Source organism: Xiphophorus hellerii, chromosome 3 (genome assembly GCF_003331165.1).
Source record: "Xiphophorus hellerii strain 12219 chromosome 3, Xiphophorus_hellerii-4.1, whole genome shotgun sequence".
Taxonomy (NCBI): Eukaryota; Metazoa; Chordata; class Actinopteri; order Cyprinodontiformes; family Poeciliidae; genus Xiphophorus; species Xiphophorus hellerii.
Window position 1 is genome coordinate 6,152,178 of NC_045674.1, and position 27,855 is coordinate 6,180,032.

Sequence of the window (27,855 nt, forward strand, 5' to 3'; positions counted from 1 at the left end):
TGTAATGGTGTTCAATGTGAACAAATGGGTAGCATGTGTATAATTTATCCATTATTTTATAATTCCTTGGCTGACTGAAAAAACTAATTAAATTTTATATGATTTGTGTAGATCATATTTACCACTCTCCAAAATCACTTTTTTGAGTGCAGATGCAAATTTAGGTCTAAATGACAGAAAAAATGGGAAACAATCTTAATTTTACAGGTTTTAAATAAAAGGTTTTACAAATACGTGTGAGAAAATGTGAGAATGTGTGTGTGGGGGTGTGCGTGTGTGTGTGTGTGTGTTGTGCCAACTGTTTATCTGTTCCAGGGAGCGGACCAACGCTCCTCCTAACGCGCAGTCCTCCTGCTCGAATTATCGGACAGCTTCTGCTCTCCAGGACTAAATCGATTCAAACCAACTGAAACAGACGCAGGAGACAAACATCGTGGGGGAGAAAACACGGCGCAGTTCGTGACTTTATAGATCCAAACACGGAGCTCGCGCTGATCGGTGGTAAAGTCACGCGGTGACAGAATGACGAAGCTGCGTTTTCTCATCAGACTTTTTCTCTACGCCGTATTTTCACTACCAAACGCAATGCAGGCTCCAACAGGTAGGTTCTCACTTCTTCTCTGTAAAAACACAAAATCTTATCAAGTGATTTTCTGTTTAGTTTACAGTGCAAATAAGACAACACTAGCTTACAAATAACTTTTCAGCAAAACCAAGGAACTTGTTTTGAGTCAATAATGCCTTAATATTGGTGGGGAAAATTGCTAGTTCTTTCGGCAGATTATTTGACTTATAACAAAACATTTTTCCATGTCATAAGTCAAATAATTTGCCAATTAGTAATTACTGATTCTAAACAAACTTATATCTTACTGAAAAGTTACTTGTGAGCTGCTTTGTCTTATTTTAGTGTTTAAAGTGTAGTTTTCTGAATGCCTCCATATTTAACAGAGTACTAAACTTAGCAGCTGATTTAAAATCTATACTTATATTTAAATAATATGTATTTATTTAGCATTTCATTACACCTTAATCCCTCCCATCGTCAATCTATGATGAAGCCAATTATTTTGGTCCTCCTTCACTGTCAGAAAGCCTTCAGGAAGTAGTCTCTCAGACTTCCTGTTGCTGGTTCAATGTAAAACATTGGACCTGCTTTTTGTGTTTACTTTCTTCTGCTCTTTAAGTCAAATAAATTCAGCGAGTTTTAGATTTTGAACCTAAATGTGTGAGTATGTGAAAGATAAACTTACAGCAGTAAGTTGTGTTAACTTTTTATTAAAGTTAAATAAACTGGAGTTTTTAGGTTAGCACTTAATAATTTGAAAGAAGAAAAAGGCAGGAGTGGGAAATATTTCCCAGAATGCTTAGCGGCATGTTTCTGTATCCTGTTACATTGATCTGACTCTTGTGTTTTATTAAGACAAATGTTTATTTTAATGTCCTGTTCACACTAAATGTTCCTGAACTGAATTTATTGTGATGTTTAACAAAATTCACTATCAGATCAGAAATTTTGTTGATGCAATTTGAAACAAGAATTAAAATGATTCTAAAGTAAAATAAGTTGTTATCTTAACTTCATAATGTGAATGAAAATAACTAGGTGAGAGCAGTTTATTCTTGCACATTGTGAATTATTTTGTTTAATTTCCAGTAATTAACATTTATTTGTTGTTTCTGTTTTGTTTATTTATTCAATTGTGTATAGAATTCAGTTAAGTTAAACCAACTTAACTTATTAAGTTATTAAGTTGGTTTAACATGACCCATTTACGTCAGTCTTACAAAATCATTTATTTTGTCTAAGTTTTTTTTTCTTTTTGCAAAGAAGCAAGTTAATTTCAGCTGTATTGTTTGGAGGATCAGTCACAAAACAACTTTTACCTGCAAATGTTCCTCTTTTTATATGAGCTAGGAATATTCACACATAGCTATTGTAGTTAAGCCCCATTAGAGAAGACAATATCATATTTTGTCTGTAATGTTTTATTTCTCAGTGCATTAAAATTTCCCCATATGTAACTTTACAGCTCAATATTTGGGCTGTCAGAATCTTTCCATAAATACTTTATCATATGTTCTGGCAGTCGTAGATCTCCAGTGTTTACAGGGAGTCTCTGGCTGTCGTTGCAGTGCTCCCACCGGAGTGTTTGCCTGGCGGCCACATGGTTCTCCAGAACCCCCACCGCAGCACCACCTTCAGCTCCAGCAGCCTGCAGCAGTCAGAACCGCAGGACATCATCTGCGACCACTCACTCACTCCAGGCTGGTACCAGTTTCAGATTTTTGACAAGCGTGCCAGAATGCCCACACAGTGTGTGGAGGTAAATGTTTTTTGGGTTTTTTTGGGGGGGGGCGATGTTTAGGAAGGAATTATATTGTGTGTGTTGACACTTGGATGTTGGAAGTGAGAGACCGGAGTATTGAACAGAGCGACTGAAATTGTTTTCCAAAGTTGTGTTTGCCAGTTTATTCATGGCTTCTACTTGTTGGAGTCGAGGTCATTTATCTGTGAACGTAACTCACCTGGAAGGAGCTCACAGACGACGGGATTTACAGAAGTTGGAAATAGAAACCGACCCATACTTCCTCCCCCACGAGGTGTTCATCAAATTACAGACTTCACCTGATTTCACACCACGATTTATGTCACTATGTCATAAACAGTATTTCCCTTTAACCGGAGCAGCATTAAAAACATACCAAAGACGAGACGCTAACCAGTTTTTTCCATACATGCTAAGCTACTTGACGGTGCAGCACTGTCTCCATGGTTACTAACGGTTACCTTCTCCATAATGCGATATTTGATATCTCTCTAATAATAATTATAAAGTATAATTATGAACGTTAGTCTTTGTACTTTGTAAAAAGTCTTTGCTGCAAATCCTGGGTTATACTGAAGGCTGCCACTCATTATGACTGACGGCTAGAAACCCAAATGGGAGCACAAAAATGTTAGAAATGTGAATTTTGTATAATAGTTTCCCTTTAATCAAGTGGGAGTCTCTTCATGTTCCTTGAGTTTTGTTAAACATACATAAGACAATTTGTTCAATTTTGTTAAATATACATTAAATGTAGCTTTTCAACCTGCATTTAAATAGTTTTCAATGTACATTACCCACAGAAGTGTGAAACTTACTCTTGAAAAATTATAAAAAATATTAAATATTGCTGCTATTGTTTTTATACACAGGAAATGAACCCATTAGTAAGTTGATTTATAACCAGCAAGCTAGCATGTTGCTTAAAATGTACGCTCTGTAGCTGCATTGTAAAGATGTATTTCTTCACACCTGTGTGATCCAGGTGAACCACTGTGGGACCCAGGCTCCGGTGTGGTTGTCTCTGGGAGACGGTGAGACACTCCCGGGGTCGCTGGAGGTCAAGCAGCTGACAGCCTGCGCTGCCTGGAAGATCTTTCAGAGCGGAAGCAAAGACTGCTGCATGTTCCGCGTCCCGGTCACCGTCCGGAGCTGTGGAGATTTCTATGTGTACCTGCTGCAGCCCACACCGGGATGCATGGGCTACTGTGCACAAGGTAAAGACATACAGGAAGTAGATTCTGTGTTTTCTCTCTTTTTTTTAAAGTTGTTTTATATATTATTTGCTTATTTAAGGTTGTAGAAATTGTCAAAATTTGAATCTCTGTCAGTTTCTGAATGAGAGGAAGCCTGGTTCACTGTAAAACATTTAAGCCGCATTTAGTTGTTTCTACTATCTTTTACTATTTAAGTCAAATAAATTTAGTGAGTTTTAGATTCTGAACCTAAATGTGAGAGTTTGTGAGAGATAAACTCACAGCAATAAGTTGTTAACTTTATGTTACAGTTGAGTAAACTAGAGTTTTTAGGTTAAAAAAAATGAAAAAGAAAAAGACAGGAGTGGGAACTATTTCCCAAAATGCTTTGCGGCATGTTTTTGTACACTGAGATTTAAGTGCGTTACATTGATTTGTTTTAAGGCAAATGTTTATTTTAATGTTTTGTTCACACTAAATGTTTCTGAGCTGATTTCATTGTGATGTTTAATAAAATCTATGCAATTTGAAGCAAGATTTTAAATTATTCTAAAGTAAAATAAATAGTTATTTAAACCTGATTTTGTGAGTAAAATAACAGAGAAATGTTTGCTCTTTAACCAGGTGAGTTGCATTTTCAAGGCAGCGGGTGGACTTTCATTTTCAAGTTAAACCACCTTCCAATGTTTTACAGTGTTGTAGATCTTACAAAGGCGACTTTTACGTCTCACTATTAAAATCTGAAAGAGCTTAAGTCTGCAGAGCTTCATATTTGGTTTAAGGAACATTTTTATAAACATGTTTGTTAAATGTAAACAAACGTTTAACTTCTAGTTATGTCAGTTCTCTCATCACAGCGGAAACACTTAAATTCTGTCCGTTGTTCATAGATCTCAATGTGGAAAATTATATTTTTACATATTTGTCCTTAGAAATTTAAAGAGCAGGAAGTGATGCTTCAATAAAGCCCCTCGAATGAGGTAGAGGGTATAAATATTAATAAATCATTTGCACAGGCTTCTATATCTTCCTGAATACTCCATGTATTGTAGTTTTGTCTTATTTCAAATGAACTAATATATGTGCTCTAAAAACTACACTGTAAAAAAAAACATTTCTAATTTACGATAAAATATGGGCACCTGTGGTTGCCAGAATTTTACTGTATTTGTACAGTAAAATTATGGCAACATATCTCCAAAGTCTGAGACATGTATCCAAGTTTTTAGATGTGCATTATCAAACACTGAAAAAAATTACAGTTGGATCCGACTTTGGGTACTTGGATACAAATATGATACATAGTTGGATCCAAAGTACAACTAATGTATCCATAGTTGGATACTATTTATTCAACTATGAATACATAGTTGAATAACTAATGAATGGATACTAATAGTATCCATCCAACTAATGAATGGATACTAATAGTATCCATTCATTAGTTGGATACTAATGGATCCAACTATGTATCCAACTATACATAGATGGATACATAGTTGGATCCAACTGTACAGTTACTGATTACTGTACTGTACTCATTAACTGTACAGTTTGTACTGTTACTCCCTGTAATTTTCTTGTTTCTCTCTGTTCCCAGCTGAGCCACCTCCCGCTCCCTCTGTGCCTGTGATTGTCTCAGAGGTGAAAGGTCACACCGTGTACCTGAGGTGCAGCTTTGACAGCAGCTCCAGCAGCTCTGTGGGGTTTGTGGTGGCCTGGTTGCGCCTCTCACCTGAGGGCAGGAAGGAGGAGCTCAGGAAGGAGACCACCATCCACACCTCCGCCCTCATTGAGCTGGACGGATTCAACCTCCGACTGGGGGACAGGGTGAGACTCTGGGCTGCTTTTCCTCCATCTTCATCACCTATGGCTGAAATAGTTCACCAAATATTCCTTAGTAAGTGGAACCTATTTTGGCACTACTGGTGAATTTATCTTCCTTATCTTCTCTTGTTGGGTGTCCAGCTAATCAGCGCCAAAAAAACACGAATGGTGCTAATATGATTAAGATGCTTAAGAAAATACATTTTACTAAAATGACTGTGTATCTGCCTGTTTGTTAGATTTACTGCTCCAGCTCCAGTTTCTTGTTGGAATCACCAGATATTCAAAGCACTCCCGTGGAAAGTCAGGAGTTTTTTGCAGGAATAAAGGTATATGTCTCTTATTACGTATGTTCATATATAAAATGATGAATCTGAATGCATGGTATATTTTATCTACATAATTTATTAACCTCATTTAGTCATCTTTCTAAAATAATGGCCCAAGTCAATTTTTGCTAAAATCACTTTTGGCAAAAAAAAATAACTTACACCGTTATTTTACAAAGGTGATGATATGTAACATTATTTTAAAAACTCCTGTTGGTATTTTTATGCTGATCAGTGAAGAACCTCTACTCTTTCTTTAAAAACTCCTTTGTGCAGTTAAAACCAGAAGTTAGCCGAGTGTCTGAGAACGGGAGGCGGCATCGGCTTCTGGTTGAGAGCTCGATTCCGGTTCCATGTCCGGACGGTTCTTTCTCGTCTGCAGAAAAGTGTGTTTTATCTCTGCATCTCAGCACAAGCAGTGAAGGTAAAGACAAAAAAAACTCATGGTTATAGGTCAGGGTGTCAAACTCATTTTCGTTTTGGGCCAAGTCAAGATCCTGAATGGTGTTAAAGGGCCGGTTGTGCCAGAATGTATTGATAAAACCTGTTCACAAACTGTTAAAGTATCAATGAATCCTTAAAATTAAATATTGGACAACTTTTCAGTCCCTCCAGGATTTTGTGATTTTTTGCAGTAAAAATCAAAGTGTTTGTGGTATTATTTGGAAATATTTGCGATATTTGTGCTTATTTATGAAGGTAAATGTGATTTTTTATTACTCGCTCTATAGATAATGGACTATAATCTGACATCAATTAAGAAAGAGGCATCTGTTTAGTTCAAGTAAGAAAGTTTCTAAAATATTTTGAGAAAAATGTGCAATAAACTCCCAATTATTAGCGCAAAAAAGTGCAGGGGTTGGTTGATTTTTGCGTGAATTTCCACAATTATTCGCAAGAAGCTGGTGAAATATATCACTTTTACACATGTGCAGTAAGGTAAAGCAACAGATTTATGAATTTATGAAGGTTCAGTGGATTTGTTTTATTTTTCAAAATCAATTTTGGGACATTTTATATCGATTCTGAATTGTAATGAATTAGAACCACAATTTTTATGTAAATTGATTTATTTATTTTTGGTACATGCCATTTTCTGACTTACAAAGACGAGCCCTCACCTTGTATAGCACAATATGTGCTACTCTCTTTTCCATTTTGAAGAGTGGATAAGATAAAATGAGCTCTGCTTCATGTTATATTTATTCCCCAGGAAAAATATCAATTAAATATTTGTGGACAATTTGATCAACTTAAATAAGTGCAGTGAATTTGAAAAAGACTTCAGTTCTTAGCATGAGATTGTTTTAAACTCACTAAATAAATTAGCTGATGCTAACGATTCTTTTTCGCGCTACTATAAAAAAAGAACCATTCACTGTATTCTCTAACCTTTTGTGCCTCCGTACCAGAGGTGCAAATGCATTTTAATTCTTTAACATCTGCTTTTTTAGTTGAAGAAGTAAAACGTTTGTGCACATTTTCACAGTTTAGGAAAATCTGATTTCTTTCAATGTTCACCCTAACACAATTACAGTTGCAGAATTTGATCTTTCTTAAACAAACTGCACAGTTTTAAGCCTTTTAAATCTTTTTAAACCAACATTGCATCCTTTTTCCACAGATGAGGATTTGTTGGGTGCAGATTTGTCTCTGTCTTCTTGTAAAGTGGATTTATCTCGGGGTCGCTGCAGTGGCGGGGTCTGTAGCCAGGTTCTGGTCCACTTCAGTCCCAACACGGACTTCATCAAAGACGGTGAACGGACCAGTAACATCTCTGTGAAACCCGTCGTCATGCAGAACTTTCTCTGGAGCGGATACTCACCAGAACCTGTTCAGGTAAGCACATCGCAATTTGAATTAGTTTTCATTTGGTTTGCATTTCTTATTTAAAAGGCAGATTATTATTACTTATTTATTATTATCTTATCTTAATCGTTATATTCATCAGTTTATCCAATTGAGTCAAATTTCTGTTGCAGTGTTTGTAAATTTACTTGTTTGTTTAACAAGTTTAATCAGATCTCATTTGAATTATATTTGAAATTCAAGAACTAATTCAAATTAGAAGAGTGACTTAAAAAAAAACATTTAGTCATTTTCTTAAATATAAGTTAGTTTTTTAGCATTTAGCCGGTTACCTAGCAACCCAATTCAAATTAGACCTTGAATTTCAGTGAGATAAACCATAAAAATAAAGGTCAAATTAAATAATTAAACAAATAACCTTTAAAGGAAGGAATAAAAATAACTCTTCATTCCCAGATAACCATTACTGATGTTCCCCCGGCTTATTGCTACTCCTTCACAGACCCCCACATGATCACGTTTGACGGCAGGTACTTAATTTTAATCATCTATTGTAATAATTATAATGATTTAATAGTATTGTTTGTATTGTTAGTTCAGAGTATGCTGAAAACAAATCTTGTTTTCCCAGATACTACGAGAATTATCAAATAGGCACCTTTGTTTTCTACAAGAGTGACCTTTGGCCCTTTGAGGTCCATGTCCGTCAGTGGGAATGTGGCAGCCTGGTCCACGCCGCCTCCTGCGTGTGTGGATTTGCGGCGTGGGACGCCGGCAACGTTATCGCGTTCGACATGTGTGACGGCGAGATGGGCGAGACGAAGCCCCGTCTGTCTGTGAAGAGCAGAAACGCTAAACAAGTAAAGAACGGCTTTCAGATCAGTGAGTCCTACCAAGGACGCAAAGTCACTGTGAGTCAACAGCAGCCGCATTTCATCATGAATAATACTGGAAATCTGCATCTGTATAATTTCTAACATGTTTAGAAGGGAGCCTATTGTGCAATATTCACATTTTGCAAGTTTTTGTACTTTCATCTGGGTTTCTACAGCTTCGCAAAACAACACCAGTTCTTAAAAAAACATCTAACCACTTTTTAAAAAATAAGTTCATGTTTTTTGGTGCCTGGAAAATGAGTCATTTCAAAAACCCTCCAAATGTAACATCACAAATCAGCAGGCACTGTAACCTAGCAACCCCATGGAAGCCCAGTCTGTTACCTAGCAACCCAAGCTGAGTGCCAGGACTTGTGTGTAAAAGTGAAGAATGTTTTAAGCCTTCAGTATTAGGTATTTAAAGGGGACCTGTTATGAAAAAATCACATTTTGTAAGTTTTTGTCCTTCCATTTTGGTCTCCTGGTTGCAAAGAAAAAGAAAGTCCAAGTATTTTAAAAAAACAACAAAAAAAAAACACCCAGCTTTTTTTTGGCAATATGTCAGTGTTTTTTGTGGCCTGGAGAATAACCCGATTGCCAAGTCATATTCAACAGGGACTGGACTGTTACCTAGCATCCCCAGTCAAGTAGCACCTTGTTACCTAGCAACCCAAACAAAGCTACAGAACATTTGGCTAGCTCGTTTTACCACGATACCGCTGTACAATGGCAAATGTTTTGTTGTTGACTTATCAGCGAGAAACCACTTGTTGCATTCTTTTTGATTGTGCATTAGGCTCTACGTCTGCTTTTCAAAGATGTACAGTTGTATAATTGCACATATGAGTGTAAACATTGAGTTGGGTGCGTGGCCAGCAGCAGCTTATTTGGATTTAAAGTGACAATACGCCCTAAAACAGCTTATTCTGAAAGGAGCTCAATTGAGCAGATTAAAACAGAATTATCTAAGAATGATTTTGTGCAAAAAATGTAATGAAAATACTTTTAGCCTGTTCAAGATAACAGGTCACCTTTAATATCTGCAGGTTTTGAATAAAAACTTATCCTCTGACACTCTTCGCAGATCACGTTTTCCTCTGGAGCATTTGTTCGTGCAGATGTCTCAAATTGGGGAATGAGTCTGACTCTGAGGGCTCCCAGTTCAGACCAGAATCACACGTTGGGTCTGTGTGGGACGTACGATGGATGGCCAGACAATGACTTCCACTCAGCAGGGGGCGCTGTGCTGGAGCAGTTGCAGGATTTCATATCTGAGTGGAGGTCGGTGGGTTTCAGCTGTGTTTTAAGAATCATAATTTCTGTTAACTGATCCACAGATTAAGCTAAACTGCGCTCAGGAGCACATAGTTTTCATTAGGTGAGTAAGTTCTCCTTCATTCTGTATGTGTGAGATTTTAAATGGCTATTTCAGCTTTTCTGAAGGTAAATATCACTGAAGAACCATCCACTGCCCTGCACCACCTTTAAATCACTTGCAGTCATCAAAGCACTTTGGATATCTGGTGAAAACACAACGCTGACAAAGTGAGCATTGTGAAGAAGAAGCATTGGAATCAAATATGGCCGTCTGCTGCAGCTAGCCTATGATACTGACTTTAGCCTCAGATTCTGTTTCCACAACATGGAGGACTATTTTAAAATTATTTTAAAGATTTTGGACTGAAAATGTTCCAAAATGCAGCTCAAAAATATCAAAAAGTCCATATTTGGTGAAATATGTTCTACTTTTCTGTTATATATGACAAGTAACAAAAATCCAGCAATTTAAATTCTTCAAATAATTAAAATGTTAATTAATATCCAATCTGTCCACTTGTTTTTTTGTATCTTTGGAAGGGTTTTAGTTGAGGAAAAATAATTCAAAATTCTGGAGGGACTGGTTGTAAGTCTGCTGATGAAACATGTTTTGTTTTTCAATTCAATTCAATTCAAATGTATTTAATCAAGGGCAGCACATTTATTATTTGAAAATAATAGATGTAAAAGTAGGTTTTCTGGCCAAATGCTAATTTGCAAACTCAATTCTTGCAAAACTAAAATGAGTTTTCTGCAACTATAAACAAGAAAAACATGAAAATTCAAATTAGAGAAAGCTATTTATCCACAGTAAAGTAGGTTAGTATACATCTTCTGATTTTTACAGCTTGAGATGTTTAGAAAAAAACAGCTTCTTGTCTTGAAAGTTGTAATATTTTCTTGAATCAAGCAGAAAAATAATTTCTGTTCCCGTAGTATCTGGATTAAACTCTTTGACTTCTTCTGTGTTTCTTTCAGACTCCCTGCAGGCAGCAGCTTGTTTGACTCCATGCCAGCCGACGTGAACACAACAAACATCCACACATACTGCAACTGTCAAGCAGATCACCTGAAGCCATCTCTCAGATCTGAATCCAGCTGCTCCAATCACAGACTTTTTAATTTTCGGAGTTTTATCCCCGTTCTGGATGTCACAGCTAAATATATCAGTTCAGTGGAGCTACAGAAAGAAAATAAAAAACCAGCGCTCACTTCTGGTCGCAGTGAAAGTTCCCCACATCCGGACAGCCTCTCATACTTCTTCCCAGAGGATTATGAGTTCTCAGTTCAGCCAGACGGACTCCCAAGATGGCCGACTCCTGCTGGTCTAACTCAGCAGCAGGCTCAGGCTCAGTGTGAGCGCACAGTGGGAAACTCGAGTGTCGCCGTCGGCTGCCGGCTCCTGTTAGCAGGTTCAACAATCAGCCGAGCGGTGGCCATGTGCGTCGCCGACCTGCAGCTGAAAGACGAGCCGTCGTGGCTGAACGCCACCTTGCCGCTGCTGGAGAACGAGTGCGAGCGAAAGCTGGTGGAAGAGCGGAGGAGATGGGAGGAGCACCGGGACGCAGCGTCCATCCTGAGGTGTCCGGACCTGTGCAATGGGAACGGCCAGTGCTCCGAGTCGGGCTGCGTCTGCTTCCCTGGGTTCGGTTCACATGACTGCAGCGAGCTGATGGGTAAAACACGCAACAGATACAAAACCCAAGAGATTATACCAAAAAACTCAGATTTTAAAGGTGAACTATTAGGCTTCCTTGAACAGGTTAGGAGAGGTCTATGAATTTTGCACAAAATCATTCCTAGAGAAAGAGATTTTATTGTGGGCTCTTTTCAGAATGAGCTGTTTTAGAGCCTCTTAGTCTTACTTGAAAAGGGCTGCAAACAGATGCACAATTATACAACCGTACATCTTCGCAAGTTACCCCCCCCAGCTGACCAAACTTGCTGGATCTCCGGTTGGGTTGCTAGGTGACGGACTGCACTGAAAAACACAAAATCTTACCAAGTGTTTTTGGTCTAGTTCCGAGTGCAAATATGTTAGCAAACTTGAAATAAGACAAAACTAACTTATAAGTAACTTTTTGTAAGGTGTATAAGCTTATTTTAAGTAAATGATGTATTAATATTGATTTTAAAAAAGTGCTAGTTCCATTAGCAGACATTTTTACCAGGATATAACTTAATTTATAGAACAAGTACTTTTTGTTCAGTATTAATGAATTATTTACTTAAAGCAAGCTTCTACATCTTGCTGAGAGGTTACTTTTAAGTTAATTTGTCTTATTTTAAGTGTGTTAATATATTTGCACTAGAAACTAGACCAAAATACTTGGTAAGTTTTTGTGTTTTACAGTGTGGGTTTCGCTCGGGTTGCTAAGTAACGGCGCATTGCCTGTCAAATGTGATTAAACAATCAGGAGGTTTTTGAAAAGGCTCATTTTCCAGTATGTCTCTGGCAATAAATCAATAAAAACCTATATGGTGATTGACACGTGATCAATATTAATTAGTTAGAATATTCAGTAATTTTACTCAACATCTATCCAGAACCACACAGCATTCTGGGAGATGTAGGCAGAGGAAAGACTCTCATGGCCAGCTAGGCAAGGTTGGTGGAATCAACTAACTCACTCACTCTTTGGTTGCCTAGCAACAACCTAGTAGCAGCATGTTTCACCATAACGCCTCAGCTGCTTAAAAATAAAAATGGCACAGAGTGAAAGAAACTGACCTTGAGAGAAAATTGATAAAACAGGAAAGGTCACATCAACAGATATTTTCAGATATTTTAAACATAAAAATTATCAATAATTATCGATACAGAGGTACGTCTTTCTAACATATGTCCAGCCCTATTTTAACTTGTTGCCAATAAATAGGTGGGTAGCTTTTTTTTTTTCTTCTTTAGCTTGGACTGTTTTTAGAAGGGGTCCACACAGGACACACAACTTATGGAGTCCAGACCAATTTACATATAGTGGAGAGGTTTTATTAAACCCAAATCTGTACACAGAGGTCCTGGGAGTCGAGAGAACATAAACAAAAGAGTGGGAGAAGTCACACACCAGCCAGCAGTTGGCCGTCGCATTCGGTCTGCTCCCCTCACCTTGTGTCAGGATCTCTCACCCTACAACCAAAAACCGTAAAACCCAGATTACGATTCCCAGACCAGACAATTTAACAGATAGGTGGTTTAAGAACAGAAAATGACATCTACTTAACACAGGAGCGAGCAGGTGCTCATCCAAGCTCCCTCACTCGCCTGGTGGGCGGGGCTTGATCCTTATAAACCCCTTCCAACCAATCAACTGCAAGGAGAAAGCACAACAATTAATCAGGTACTCATTCACAAAAGTGACAGGAACAAGCAGTTGAGATCTTAACGGAAGGACAAGAACATGCAAGATGTGAATTTTGAATAATAGATTCCCTTTAACATCTATGAAACCAGAAATGTTTTTATGAATGTAAATTTCCGAGGATACAGTAACAGTTAAAGCAGTGGATACTCTGCTCTTAACCAGTTTTTTAGCCTTAACTGACCATATGCTAATTTTGTAAAGACCAGATTCCAGAGATCACCAAGTTGAGGAAGGAAGGTCTGTGCAACGTCCGTCAGGAAGACTGCTCCACCATCCAGGTCTATGGTCACTATTTCAGGGACTCCAGCCAGCTCAAGTGTGAGTTTGTTAAAGAAAAGGTACTTCGCCTTGTCTGTTCTTGTTTTCCATTTATTACATTAGTTAAACTATTAAACTTTGGATTTTATTGTCCTTTTTTATGTCCCTTCTTATTTTCCTGCTTCTCTGTTTTAATCTCTTATCAAGATTGAAGACGGGGAGTTGGTCACGGTTGCTCCTTGGTTTGTTCAGGCCGCTTTTCTGAATGAAACAGGTCTTGAGTGCCGGCTCCCCTTGGAGGACAACCAGGGTCCTGCAGACACGGTGACAAACCAAGCCGTTACGCGCTGGCAGATCAAAGTTAGTCACAACTGAAGCACTCTGTTCAAAAATAAATTGGTAAATCTTCAGTAAAATCATCAGTTTATGTGTTTTACCATTAAACAAGCAACACATGCACTGTTACTGTATCTGGATGTTGTAAATACAGCTCTGACATGGTGACTACAACTTTTCCATGACGCTGTGTGTGTTTGGGCCGCAGTAATCAAACTTCTGCTGATGGCAGGTTTCAAACGACGACTACAGCTACAGCAACACCAAGATCCTGACTCTGTATGACGGAGGCTGTCAGATCTGCAGCCTCGACACAGAAATCATGTGCACCCTCAGGGTGAGACATCTTTCTTCCTAATCCTTTAACCGTGACGCAGCTGCAGCTTTAATCTCCTCGGGTCTGTTTCGGTCGGTGATGGAGGGTTTTTAAGGATGTAGCGTAACGGAGCTGGAGCAGAAAGTTGGAGACAATCAAATATTATTTTCGCTGAGTTTATTTTGTACTTAAGATTAAACTGAGAAACTAAACTAATCAAGTCTCTTAACAAAATTGTCCTTCAAAAAATAGCTGTTTGAAACCAGATTTTGTAATCCAGACATACTAAAAATGCGATGCACTTCAATGTTTCTGTGGCATCCTCAACAAATTATGTTTTGATGATGATAATTTATATGATTATTCACCAGGACAAGACCTGCATCATTGGGGATTTGTGCTACAATGAAGGGGAGTCCAATCCCAGCAATCCTTGCTTCACTTGCCGTCCAGACCTCTCCAAAAACACATGGTCCAAAGCTGAGAGTATGTGCAAGAAACTGACGTTTAATAACTTACACCTGTTTGAATCAGTGTAAATAGACTTTAAGAATGGAGAATAGTTTTCATGCATAATGATGCATGAAAGCAGAGAACGTTCTTAGATAGACGGGACCTTAAATAATGTTTAAAAGAATTTGTATCTTGTAAATTTGCGGATGGTTTTACAATTTGAGTGTTATTGTTTTAGGTTAAATATGCTTTGTACATGATTAAAGATTAATCATGTACAATTAGCACATGATTAAAGATTAATCATGTACAAAAAAACGTGCAAAAATAATGTTACCTGTGTTACAACAGATATAAGTTAGTCCTTGTTCTTTTTGTCATTCTTTATCCTGGTGCAAACTATAAGCAAAGTAAAAAAAAAAATTGCATTGATTAGTTTGTATAATATTCAAATAGACACAAACTTAAAACACAGATTTAGACATTTAATGTAAACCATATAAGCAGCATATTAACACATATTATGCTTGATTTAACTAATATGTTATAAGGCATGTAGTTTACAGCATGAACACTTTACAGAGTAATAAAACATTAACATTAACCCCCACTGTCCAATAAACAATAACTAACATTGAACTAATTAGCTGCTAATGGACAAAATAACCCATGGAACCGCTAGCACTTCCATTAGCTTAAAGCTAATTTTCCAAAGCCGATATTAAGAACGAAACAAACATATTTCCCTAAAGCTTGCCACATTCAACATTAACTCAATGCGTTGTGCAATACTCAAAAACGCAAGTAAGAAGCAGTTTCAAGGCTAATTTAGCTCACCAATTTCATCTAACGGCGATTTAAAACACTTCCGGTCCGCCGTCATGTCACTTCCGGTTTTACTTCAAGTCACTTGAACTAACGTAAATACACTGTAGAGCCCCCTAGTGGATTGGGAGGAGTGAAAAGGGGGAAAAGTAAAGGAACTTTTTTATAAAAAAGTCTGGCCTGGATTTTGACAAGCAGAAAACCGCATATAAAACACAGTGTGTATGAAAATCCAGAGTCCTACCTTGTCTTCCTCTCAGAGCGATTGGACCGTGTCTCTAATCACACCTGAACACCTCTCAGCTCAGCCGTGTCCTCCATCAGACGGTTGCTGCTCACCGGAGGCAGTTTGGGTGATTTGTCAGCAGCTCAGAGCTGATTGAAGTCACATCTGTCCTTCGGCGCTGATGTTAAGGCTGCAGATCTCATTGTTACACTTTTTGGCTAACTTTTACCTCTGAAGCTCAAACTAGGTCAGCCAGGGCTTAGAAACATGACAAAATCTCACAGGAGTTACTGAATAATCTGCAGATGGCAGAGTTTATGGAAGACATTTCCACCACTCTGATGAAATAAAATAAATAAACTTGTATCTCACACTTAGGACTTAGATCTCATCTATTTATGAGATATTATCTTATATTTTTTAACTTGACTGCCTCACAATTATGATTCTTTTAAAAGTCACCCTATATATTTGAGCTGTTTCTTGTTTTTCATCCAGAAAACAAGCCCCCGTTGTTCCAGCCGCCACAGATTCCTCTCCGCTCCTTCCAGGAGGAAAGTTTCACCTACCAGCTGCAGGCTCGGGACCCTGAAGGCTCCACGGTTCTTTTCAGCCTGGTATCGGGTCCAAAAGGGGCTTCGCTCACTTCAGCTGGACTGCTGATGTGGACGGCGACCTCTGAACCCACAGACACCCACACGTTCCAGTTTACTGTCACTGATGCCTGCACTGCGGAGACGCTCACCTCTCTCCAGGTGAGATCGTCCTGCAGGCAGATCGACAAACTATTTTATTATTTAGACAGTTGTAATTTAGACAGTTGTAAAAAATAATTATCAAAATCAGCTGTGAAGAGTTTCAAACTAATCTAACGTTTAAAGTTTGAAAAATATGTTTCAGCTCTTGAAGAAAAGCTGGAACATAATAAATAATAATCCAGTATTACTAAATTAGTCCTAAATGAAACAAATATTCCCTAAGAATTGTTTCAACTTCCTACCACTAGAGGGTGTTAACAGTACATAATTTAATTTTATATTATTTTAAGGAGATACAGAAAGCCCACCCAAAAAAAATTAAAATAACAAATCAAAACCAGAGAAAATAAGGATTTGCAATTTTTTTTTTAACTGCACATAAAAATATATGTATATATTTTTGGCAGAGCCTACATATCAGACTCTTAACAGTGATAATTAATTGTGAAAAGTTGTGGCAAAAAAGCCAAAAAGTTTAAAAAAAAAAAAAATTAATTTAGATCCAGATATGTTAAAATTTACAAAATTTCAAAGTCAAATGAGAAAATCTGTATTATTTAAAATAAATGTACAACTAAATTTAGCTTTAAAATTCTACAGTTTGCAGTCTTATTTAATAATTTCTATAAAATCATATTAAAATATAGATGTAGCACATCTATATATTTTTAAATATAGATGTGCTATAATTTATGTCAGTTATTTTTCTGTATCTATATTCCTCGCCAAATATAAATTTTTAAAAAAATTATAATTGAACACTACACTGCTTTTCATAGGAAGAAAAAAAAAGATTATCTGAACATAAGTGGTGAAATTGTTTATTTATTGTTAAATAAATAAAATAAATGTATGATTTTGTCAGACATAACCAATCTTTCTCTGTATTAATTGAAACTCATGGGTAAAAGGATTTTTTTTAAATAGTTTTTCTTCTCTTCTTGCATTTGTAGGACCAAGTTTGTCACAGATGGATGAAAATATCTAATCCACTAGCAGACATGCAAAGAAAATATATTTCATTTTGCCCTCAGGTTTCTGTGCATTCCTGCGATTGTCTCAAAGCAGCGTCCTGCATCACCAACGTGAACTCCCCCGCCGGAAGCGGCGAATACGTCTGCGTCTGTCCTGATGGGTTCACGGGTCGGCGGTGTGAGGTGGACGTAGACGACTGCAAGCCGAACCCCTGCAGGCTGGGCCGCTGCGTGGACCGACCCAACTCCTTTTCCTGCATCTGCCCTCGTGGAATGACGGGTAGGAGGAGCTGGGCTTGTTATTTTAGTTATCAATTATTCTAACAATTAATCAATTAAACAGATAAAAAAATAATGATCAGATTCTGCAGATTTTTCATTTAAGCCTTTGTATGCAATATTAGAAATACGTCAAATTTGTGCAAATAAACAAATCAATTCATATTATCAAGAAGAAAATTAACATTTTATTGCCTAAAATGCAGTAACATAGCATTCCTTTAGTGAACGCTTCATCATTTGTAGCAAACAGAGCCGGCCCAAAGCATATGCTGGTTAAGCTGTTGGTTAGGGTCTTCATGCCACCAGGGGGCCCCCAAGATCACCAGGCTAAAATGTTTTGGTTTTTTTATCTTGTATGCAAAGTGTTAATATTTTTACAGCTCTAAGTGTGTTGTTCTTTAAGCTAATGGCCTTTTTTTGAGTCAGTGAATACTCAATTACTAAATTAGTTGATGATTATTTCAATAATTGATTCCTCACTATTAATTGTTTCATCCCTAACTCAAATTAAGTAGTGATAAAAGGAAGAAGTGCTTTCTCTATTCATATTTGTTTGTATAGTATTAAAAAATATTAAAATATTATTAAATACATGTAAAATGGTTGACATATTTTAAAAAATCAAACATTTGCATTTTTCACAGTAAACTTGTTAATTTTTTAATAATAAAAAACATTTAAAACATGAAAACAACACACTTAGAATATACAAACATCTCTTCCTAATAGATCACCAAAGAATAGGTCAGTTTACTGTCCAGGTTTCATACAAAACTTTAGCATTTTTAGACCCAGGTTGACTTTTATTTTAATTTACAATAAAACATATTCTTATTTTACATCAGTTAGACACTTATTTATCTAAACAAATGTGAAACACATTGAACTACTTGAAATAAAAATAATTTAAAGAAAGTGTTTACTAGTTAAAGAGGATTTGGTTTTAGGATATTGATAAGTGAATAGGGTGCATGTATGCTTGGTGGTTTTGAACGTTATTAGTCTCTGTAACGTCTCTGTAATCATTCGTTGTCAGGACGAACATGCAGGGAAGATGTAGACGAGTGTCTGTCCCAGCCGTGCTTCCCTGCAGTGAGCTGCAGCAACACTCTGGGCTCCTTCATCTGTGGATCCTGCCCACCAGGATTCACAGGTGATGGGAAAATGTGTCAAGGTACGCACAATGTTAATGTTTCCCTTGCTAAACATGACCAGTTTTTAGCTTATTGTTCTGAACTTTGTGCCCTAACAGAGGAAAACATCGCAGGTTCTCCAGTGAGAGCGCCGCAGGTTTCTCAGAGAGCCAAACCGTCGGGTCCTTCGCCGTGCAGCAGGGCGCCGTGTTACACGGGGGTTCTGTGCTTCGAGAGCATCCATGTTTCAGCCGGGTTCGCCTGTGGACCCTGTCCTCCTGGTTTCCAAGGAAACGGACAAATGTGCACAAAAATGGGTGAGATTTTAAGCAGTTTGATCCAATATGGTGAAATAAACTTTGAATTTTCTCTGAATGTTTTAACATGCTTTGGATCAAATGTTGTTCTGCCTTCTGATGGCTTTTGAAAGTATTGGCTGATTTTTTTTTTACATTTCAGCCCAGTTATTTTATTCTATCTTATCTTTTTATTCACAGGAGGGAAAAGAAATTCAGAAAAGATGGGATTTTGGACCAGGGAGGTCCATGATCCTTCAGCAAATTAATCTTTAGCGTTATCTCCTTGGTGGCTGTCTGGTTTTAAAGAATGAAAGAAAGTTGAAATTCATGTCAAACTTGAGTTAAGATAAGTCATAACAGGTTTTATGAACTAAAGATTCAAAATTAGAAACATCTGGACCAAAATACCACTTTAACCAAAGACGTTTAATAGTAATTAAAGTCTCAGATTGCATCCTGGTAATGGGAATATTAGGTTTCTGATTTAAAAATATGTTTTAAAATGACATTAAAGAAAGACTGTGATTTGTAAAAGCCTTTATTTTGGCATTAGAATTATACACACCAAGTACATTGTTCAGAAAAAAACACACTAGTTCAAAAAAGATATATTTAAATGTAATATTTAATATTTATTTATTTTTTGGTCATTTTTTTTTACTTTTCCATACACAAGTTGAAAAAGGATAAAAACACAAGTACAGAAATAGATAAAGGATATTTAACATATCATGAAATTCCAGTTAAATCTCTAGACCAACTCAAAAAAGAAATCCTAAAAAAGCTTGTTGTTGTGTTAATGATTTTTATATTTTTTACTTAAAGATTGAAAAACATAGCTTTATTTCCTCACAATTATTCCACAAATATTTTTAATGTTCATCCTGATTTCTGTTTTTTAAAACAAATCCTTCTCTCTTAATTCCAAACAAGAAATAACAAAAAGTAAATAAAACCAAACATCTGAGTTTTATTTCACTGTAATGTATAAAATCAAGGCGATGTTTTTGACGACTTTAAAGTCACTTTCTCTAACTTTAAGTGTCTTTCAGGTCAGGAAACACTCACCAGTGGAGCATATGTTGGGACTCCTGTGTCTAATTCCACCGATGAAAGGACCCACTCCTCCTCTTCCTCTTCCTCCTTCTCGTCTTCTTCTTCTTCTCCTGCCTCAAACAACCAACCACCAGACAGGAAGTGGAGACCAGACGCTAGGAGAGCTTCCTTCAAGGACAAACAGCCCACTGGTTCTCCTCAGAACAAAACAGCAGCTCGAATATTTTCTCCCTCCGTCCACAGGGGGCAGCATAGCACAGTGGCGCTGTCCTCGGATACTGGTCATGTGACCTGCTCCGATTCTCCCTGCTTCCCCGGTGTTACCTGTGAACCGACGCGCTCAGGATCCCTCAGGTGTGGACGCTGCCCGCTCGGCTACACCGGGGATGGACTCGTATGTAAAGGTGATGATGAGTACTTTAATTCTTCAGTATGACGCTGATTTATGACGTCAAACTACTACATTTAGAACAGCGCAACTCCGCCATTTTAGTTTCGGACAAACGGCTGTTGTAAACTGTGATCGGCGGATGTAGGTTATTAATATGTACAATTTAATGCCCACCAATAATTGCCTGCCAATTGCAAATAAAATCAAGATGAAGAAGAGTTTTAAATTTAAATATTACTTATTATGCAGAATTCACGTTTTATATGTTTTTGTACTTCCAACTGATTCTAAAAATTTAAAAAAAAAACCAAGATCTTAAAAAAAACATTTGAATGTTTTCTGGCAATAAGTTAATGTTTTGGGTGTTTGGAAAATGAGCCGTTTCATAAAGTCAAATTTTACAACACTGCCGATACCTAGCAACCCCAGCGGAGCGCTGAACTTCAGGTCGTTTGGTCACGTGGTTTTGCCGTTGCGTGCCCTGTAGAATGGCTGCTGGTTAAAAAAAAAAAATGTTTTTTGTTATTGACTTACCATTCAGAAACCACTTAATAATACTAATCTTTGTTTAGACAGGGACCATGTACAGCTCAAACATAAATGTCACCATTTAACTTTATGTACCAGATTATAGCATAAGCTAACTTGCATCTGCAGTCTCTTGACAAGATACAAGATATAGACAATACAAAAATAAAATTAAACATAAACTGTAACAGTGTAAGTTTCTTTCTAATCACAGTACACAGATAAACCCACACACACACAGTTTCTGCATTCTTGTTTGTGGTGCAGGAGGCTACACTTCTGCTTTTCAAAAATGTCTGGTTGTGTAATTTTGCATCTGTTTGTAAACATTTTCATGTGCGAGTGTAAACGTAGAGTTGGGGGGCGTGGTGTTTTGGTTTCCCTCTTTTTTTGAAAACTGTTTTGTTTACAGATACTTCATAATTAATTTGATTTGTTGTTTCTGTTGTTTACTGGTTTGTTGATCTTTGATAATGTTACATGATTATGTCATTATCAACATATTACTTGAAAATGGTCTCAAAACCATTATTGTTTATCATCATAACTTCTGGGACAATTTATCGTCCAGGTTAATTTGTTATGGCGACAGACCTGGACCTGAATTTTTCTCCCTTATTTTACTATTTTTGTTTAAAATGTATTTTCTGTTTCAGCTGTTTGCAGATATCCGTGTGGGCAGAACATGGAGTGCTCTCTGCCCAACACCTGCACCTGCAGAGAAGGTTACACCGGATACAACTGTCACACAGGTGAGTGACGGAGCTTTCTCACTTTGTTTATTTGCGCAGGAAAACAAGATCATTAACACATCAGCACCTCTCCAGATCCATCCCGTTTATCTCAGCGTCTGATTGTGTGTGTTCACCCCGCCCCTCAGCCGTGTGTCGGCCTGACTGCCAGAACCAGGGCAGGTGTGTGAAACCCGACGTGTGTGAATGTCCTGTGGGCTACAGTGGGCCGTCCTGTGAGGAAGGTAATCTGAGCAGATCCTGAGTTGAATCGAACCTGCTGAGAGACACACGTCTCACTAATTACTGCTGGGTGTTTTTGTGTTTGTTGTGCAGCGAGCTGCGAGCCGCCGTGTCAACATGGAGGCACGTGTCTGGCCAGAAACCTTTGTACCTGCGCCTACGGCTACGTGGGGCCCAGATGCGAAATTAGTGAGACGCACCTTAACTTTTTAACCAGTTTTTCCAGCAAGTCTGCTGACTTTACATCTTTTTTATGTTCATTTTGTTGGTGCAACTCCATTATTACAGATGTGCCAAAAGTACTCACATTTTCTACTTAAATAGAAGTACAGATACTTGTATGAAAAAATATTCTAGTAAAAGTAAAAGTACAGGTTGAACTGTTTACATTCTTTTACTGACAACATGCTATGTGTTGGTATAGTTTTAAAAAATACAGAATACTTACAACTTTTTAGGAAATTATAACATGGGGAGAATGTCTTTGCTGCTACCTAGCAACCCCAGCCACGCCCGTTACCTAGCAACCCAGTACTAGTTCCGCTGGCATATTATTTCACAATAAGATAGGGAAATGTTTTGTTATAAGTGAGATAATCTGTCAGTGGAACTAGCACTTCTTCATCAGTATTTAGGAATTACTGACTTAAAACAAGATCGTATGTCTTTCTGAAAAGTTACTTTTAAGTTAGTTTTGTCTTATTTCAAGTGTACTAAGATCAGTGGCACATTTCACTAGAAACCAGACCAAAAATACTTGGTAAGATTTTGTGTTTTTGCAGTGAAGTTCTCACACATCTCCAAGTTGTGCTCCAGTCAGCAACACGTCTGCAGTTCATCCTGACAGAACGTGATCATCAGCAGTTCATCAGCTCTATGCTAATGTTTCCATTCATCAGGGCTAACTGCGCTGATTTGTTTCTCCCAGTGGTGTGTAGCAGGCACTGTGAAAACGGAGGCGAGTGTGTTTCTCCAGACGTCTGCAGATGTAAACACGGCTGGTACGGACCAACATGCGGCTCAGGTAGGGAAGGAAACCCCACAGTCAGGCTTCACCTCAGAGACAGAGTGTATGCTAAGCTAACAGCTGTTTCCCCTGCAGCTCAGTGTAACCCCTTCTGCCTGAACGGAGGATCGTGTATGAGGCCAAATGTCTGCGCCTGTCCCACTGGCTTCTTTGGCTCTCAGTGCCAAATTGGTAATATTTAGTTAAAGCATTTGGAAGTCACATGTCTCCTTGCACTGCAAAAACTCAATAATTCCTTAATATTCATGAAAAAGTACTAGTTCCACTGGCAGATTATTTCAGTTAGAACTAGAACTTTTTCATCAATATTATGGAATCATTGACTTAAAACAAGCTTGTTGAAAAGTTAACTTTTGTCTTATTTCAAGTGTACCAAAATATTTGCACTAAAATCTAGACAAAAATAATTAAGAGTTTGTGTTTTTGCAGTGTGCTTATTTGCAGAGGTTGTAAAATACCCAAACATTGTGCTGAAGTAAGAGTAGACCTACTTCAACATATTTTTTCTCAAGTAAAGGTAAAAACTAGTCTTTGAAGAAATTACCCAAGTAAAAATAAAAAAGTATTTGGTTAATAATCTGATCAAATTATCAATCATTTAATATTTAAAAAGTACATAATGAGACGGACCAATATGTAAAGTTAAGTGGAGGTTTTTTTAAATACGAAGATGAAAATAATTCATATAAGTAACAAAAAAATAACAAAATCAGCCAAAATAAAATGTATCCAAATCAGTTTCATTCGATGAAAAAACTTCAGGTGTGTGAATTTTTGGTTAAAACATGTTTGTTTTTCATCCACTGAAATTTTACACGTTTACAACGTGGCTGCACAGTGGCGCAGTTGGTAGCACTGTTGCCTTGCAGCAAGAAGGTCCTGGGTTCGATTCCCGGCCGGGGTCTTTCTGCATGGAGTTTGCATGTTCTCCCTGTGCATGCGTGGGTTCTCTCCGGGTACTCCGGCTTCCTCCCACAGTCCAAAAACATGACTGTCAGGTCAATTGGTTTCTCTAAATTCTCCCTAGGTGTGAGTGTGTGTGTGCATGGTTGTTTGTCCTGTATGTCTCTGTGTTGCCCTGCGACAGACTGGCGACCTGTCCAGGGTGTACCCCGCCTCTCGCCCGGAACGTAGCTGGAGATAGGCACCAGCAACCCTCCCGACCCCATTAGGGACAAGGGTGAACAGAAAATGGATGGATGGATGGATGAAATTTTACACAAGTAAGAGTAGAAATACTTCCAAATAAAATTACTCAAGTAAAAATTAAAAGTACAGCGTAGTAAAAATACTCCTAAAAGTAAATTTGTCAAAAAAGTTACTCAAGTAAATGTAATTGAGTAAATGTAACTTGTTTACTACCAAATTCTGTTACTTCTAAGATGGTTGTTGCATAAAAAAAATCATCTTATTGTTGAAGAAGTTAGTTTTTTAGTTTTTGTTTTGTTTTAGCTGTTTGCAGTCCGCCCTGTAAAAACGGGGGTCAGTGTATCAGAAACAACGTCTGCTCCTGCCCAGAGGGCTACACAGGAAAAAGATGCCAAAAAAGTAAGTAATCAGTGTGTTTTTTTATTGAGCCTGTATTGGCACTCCAGTTTAGTGCAAAGGTCATCAAACTTTCTGCAATCTTTTGAAGACGGACGGTTGACCTACCTGTACAGCCGTAGCATCAGGAAAAGGGCTGCTAGCTTCTCTGCAGACCCCACACATCCTGGACACAAATAGTTTTACCTTCATGTTGGCGCAACAGAGCATTATTTGCAAAAATGAGCCGCTACAAAGGCTGTCTCTGATGCACAATCAGTTTTTCACTATTTTAACATTTTGTCCCTATTTTTTAAAACCACATTTTTGCAAAAAAAAAAAGAAAACCTTTATTTTTATTTCCCTTCTTATATATTTATTTTTAAGTCAAATTCCTTATTTTTGTGTAGAAACTTTGTAAATAAGACTGATTCTGATACAATTTTTCTTTGGACTTCTGCTGCTTTTGCACATACAGTAGCTGAACTAAGGAAACTTTAATAACACAGTATTTTAAGGAAATTTGATAATATTTTTCTGCTTTTGTCCTTCTGCACAATATGATGTTAAACTCAGGTCCAAATATTGGACAGAAAATTGGTTTAAAAATCAGATAAAGTTCCAAGAAAAGACTTTCTGAACAACTGAATAATTATTAGTCAACAACATTTTAAATGATAACGGGATTATGCAGCTTCTTAGGAGTAAAGTAAGGAAGAATTTAAGGTTTTCTAAGCATTAAAAACTGTTTTTTGTTCCAGGTGTCTGTGAGCCGACGTGCATGAACGGAGGAAAGTGTGTCGGACCGAACACGTGCTCTTGTTCTTCAGGCTGGAGCGGGAAAAGATGCAACATGCGTGAGTTTTTTTCTAATCACAGATTATACAGAGGGAATAAAAAATAATCAAGAGATATTTGAGTTTATTCTGCAATAATTTATGAAAACAATGAACAAGAATCCTTTAAAAAGTCTAGATGTAATGATGGGTTTATTTTACTTCTACCCTGCAGAGAAGACAGAAAACAAGAGTCTATATCTCCCAAACCTTTTGGTGTGTAATGAATATAATCAATGCTGATTATATTAATTAGACAACTAACTAACCAAAGTATCATTTCAATCTTATTTTGAGATTTGTACATCAAAAGTAACAATCATATTGTCAGAATTTGAAGATGTAATCATTTGTTTAAGAGGATAACTTCTCATTAGTACACAACAGAACTTTAAAATAAGGTTTAAAAAGCTCTGTTGAGGTACAGTTTTAGGTATAAATTCATCTATTTTATGATCTTGTATGACATAATAACATAAAATGTAAAATCTGTGCGATGTGGAGACCCATCACATGAAGATTTACTTATTTTCATTAAATCGTTTATAAATCTTGTTTCAATGTTTTGTTTTAACTAATCTGTTATGACACTTTGATGCACATCGTTCTACTCCTACAATCTGTGCATTCCTAATATCAAACATTGTGTTTATAATGTGTAAATAAGTTCTGAGAGACTTGACTCTGTCTGTTTCCGTTGCAGCCGTTTGTTTACAGAAGTGTAAAAATGGCGGCGAGTGCGTGGGAGCGAACACGTGTCACTGTCCTGTCGGCTGGGAAGGGCTGCACTGTCAAACACGTGAGTCGATAAATCACACCGGCCCTCCCAGACGATACTGGAAAAAGATTTTACTTACTGCAAGTGGAATAAATTCATGTTTTCATCAACATTTTACACACAATAGAGGACTCAGGGTTGTTACATCTTCATCAGGAAATAAAGGTGCATTTTAAGTCAATAAACTCTCAAAATTTATGAAGGATTGCAAGTTCCACTGGCAGTTTGTTTCACTAATAATATAATAATATACCTTAATAACACATCTGGCACCTGTCTACCCAGGTTTTATGTATGGGTATTCTTCTTTCTGCTAGTTTCTAATGCATATATCTTAAAAAAACTTAAAATAAGGTTTTATTTCTTGCTGAAAAGTTTGTTTGCTTTTATTTTAAATCAATAATTCCTTAAAATCAATGAAAAAGACGAGCTGAAAAGAGGACTGTAAAAGATTATAGCACTCTTTGTGAACAGATGAAACGCGTTTTCTTCATGTTTGTAAATAAAGAAAATTTGAATAAAAAATAATGAAAAAGTGCTGGTTCCACTTGTAGATTGTTTCACCAATAATATAATAATGTGATCTAATAAAAATCAGGCACCTCTCCATCCATGTCTTATGTTTGCTTTTTTATTCTTTAGGTTTTTTAAATGAAATATTCAGGAAAAGCTGTGAATACTTCCACACACACTATTGTTTTTAAAAATGTCCAAACATTCTAAACAAACATTTAATTTTTTTATGATTTTGAGAAGATAAATAAATCAAATTAATTTTAACTGGAACATTTATTTCCTCAGTTGTTAACTGTCAGTTAGACTTTTTATATATGTGAATTTGAATAAATTTCATCAGACTCACTTCTGCAGGAATATTTTTATTGACGGTGTGTTTCTGCTCAGCCTCCTGCAGGCGGCCGTGCCTCAACGGCGGGCGGTGCGTGCTGCCCGACTACTGCCACTGCCGGAGAGGCTTCAAAGGCCTCACCTGCGCCGTAAAGGTGAGACGTGAGGTCACGATTCTTAAAAACTGAACTACTTTATGGTCTTAGAGGAGTTTGCAGAAACACAGGAGAGGATTTTGTACCTTTTATATGTAATAAATGTTCTGTGTAAACCTGGTTTACAGAGTTTAAGAAAACTTCTTCTTCTTCACAGGCTTCACATGCATGAGAAGATGAAGAGAATTACTGCAAAAAACATAAAACAACCGGATGTGTTTGAATGTATGATGGAGAACAAAATGTGCTCATTTGTGCACATTTCAGCTGAGGGAGATGATTTATTGCACTTGTGTTTTTGTCCCTGCATTTCACTACCTCAAGGCTAAAAGTAAAATGTGTTGAATTCATTTAAAGTACTTTAAATATATACGACTCTGTAAGCAGTGGATGAACATGTCAAGAGTCAAGTTTTTGTATTTTAAAAAACAAAACCATGATAAAACATATTTTTTTCCAGCATTTTCTTTAATGTTATTTTTATAACTCGTATAATCCAACAGGAAAACAAAACCTTACTTCAGTTTCTTCAAATTATGAATTTTTATTGAAATGCATCATTGAGTTTTATCAAACATCTTGATTTGAGAACATTTGTTCTTGCAAAGATTCTCCAGATTGTGACAAATACGCCTCACCGCAAAACAGATTTTCTTGTTTTCCAGTTGAATTATAAAAAAATACATGTAACATTAAAGATTTATCAAGTTTTCATTTTATAAAATCACAACAGGAGTGTGTTATTGTTTAACTGTTCACAATTATATTCTAACTCATATTTATTTTACAAACATTAACTTTCAGCATATATTTGATGGCAAAAATTCATTACAAT

The 27,855-nt window shown here is 37.1% G+C and overlaps 1 protein-coding gene across 3 annotated transcripts; it reads left to right on the forward strand.

The window, feature by feature from the left end:
- Positions 1 to 307: 307 nt before the first annotated feature.
- vwde (von Willebrand factor D and EGF domains) lies at positions 308 to 27,448 on the forward strand. Of its 3 annotated transcripts, XM_032559418.1 has the most exons (30): positions 308 to 601; positions 2,137 to 2,327; positions 3,316 to 3,547; positions 5,127 to 5,356; positions 5,593 to 5,682; positions 5,959 to 6,106; positions 7,307 to 7,521; positions 7,948 to 8,021; positions 8,123 to 8,402; positions 9,451 to 9,647; positions 10,662 to 11,359; positions 13,247 to 13,383; positions 13,511 to 13,663; positions 13,872 to 13,976; positions 14,327 to 14,441; positions 15,958 to 16,214; positions 17,252 to 17,471; positions 18,510 to 18,647; positions 18,726 to 18,923; positions 19,958 to 20,365; positions 21,537 to 21,632; positions 21,761 to 21,856; positions 21,948 to 22,043; positions 22,783 to 22,878; positions 22,957 to 23,052; positions 24,334 to 24,429; positions 25,167 to 25,262; positions 25,945 to 26,040; positions 26,923 to 27,020; positions 27,178 to 27,448. In XM_032559418.1, exons 1-30 carry the CDS (start codon positions 523 to 525, stop codon positions 27,190 to 27,192), a joined length of 5,046 nt encoding a protein of 1,681 aa, XP_032415309.1. In that variant the 5' UTR covers positions 308 to 522; the 3' UTR covers positions 27,193 to 27,448. The 3 variants fall into 3 exon arrangements, 2 of the variants coding, with proteins under 2 accessions (XP_032415309.1, XP_032415310.1); XM_032559419.1 differs by lacking the exons at positions 25,945 to 26,040; positions 26,923 to 27,020; positions 27,178 to 27,448 and having other exon boundaries at positions 24,334 to 24,433; XR_004338808.1 differs by lacking the exons at positions 22,783 to 22,878; positions 22,957 to 23,052; positions 24,334 to 24,429; ... (2 more) ...; positions 26,923 to 27,020; positions 27,178 to 27,448 and having other exon boundaries at positions 21,708 to 21,856.
- Positions 27,449 to 27,855: the final 407 nt, after the last annotated feature.

Excerpts from the sequence above, each read along its gene's own strand:
- vwde (XM_032559418.1), top strand. The coding sequence starts at position 523 with ATGACGAAGCTGCGTTTTCTCATCAGACTTTTTCTCTACGCCGTATTT. Across the intron at positions 17,472-18,509 it reads CTGCCCTCGTGGAATGACGG|GACGAACATGCAGGGAAGAT; the intron begins GTAGGAGGAGCT and ends ATTCGTTGTCAG. Across the intron at positions 26,041-26,922 it reads AGGGCTGCACTGTCAAACAC|CCTCCTGCAGGCGGCCGTGC; the intron begins GTGAGTCGATAA and ends GTTTCTGCTCAG.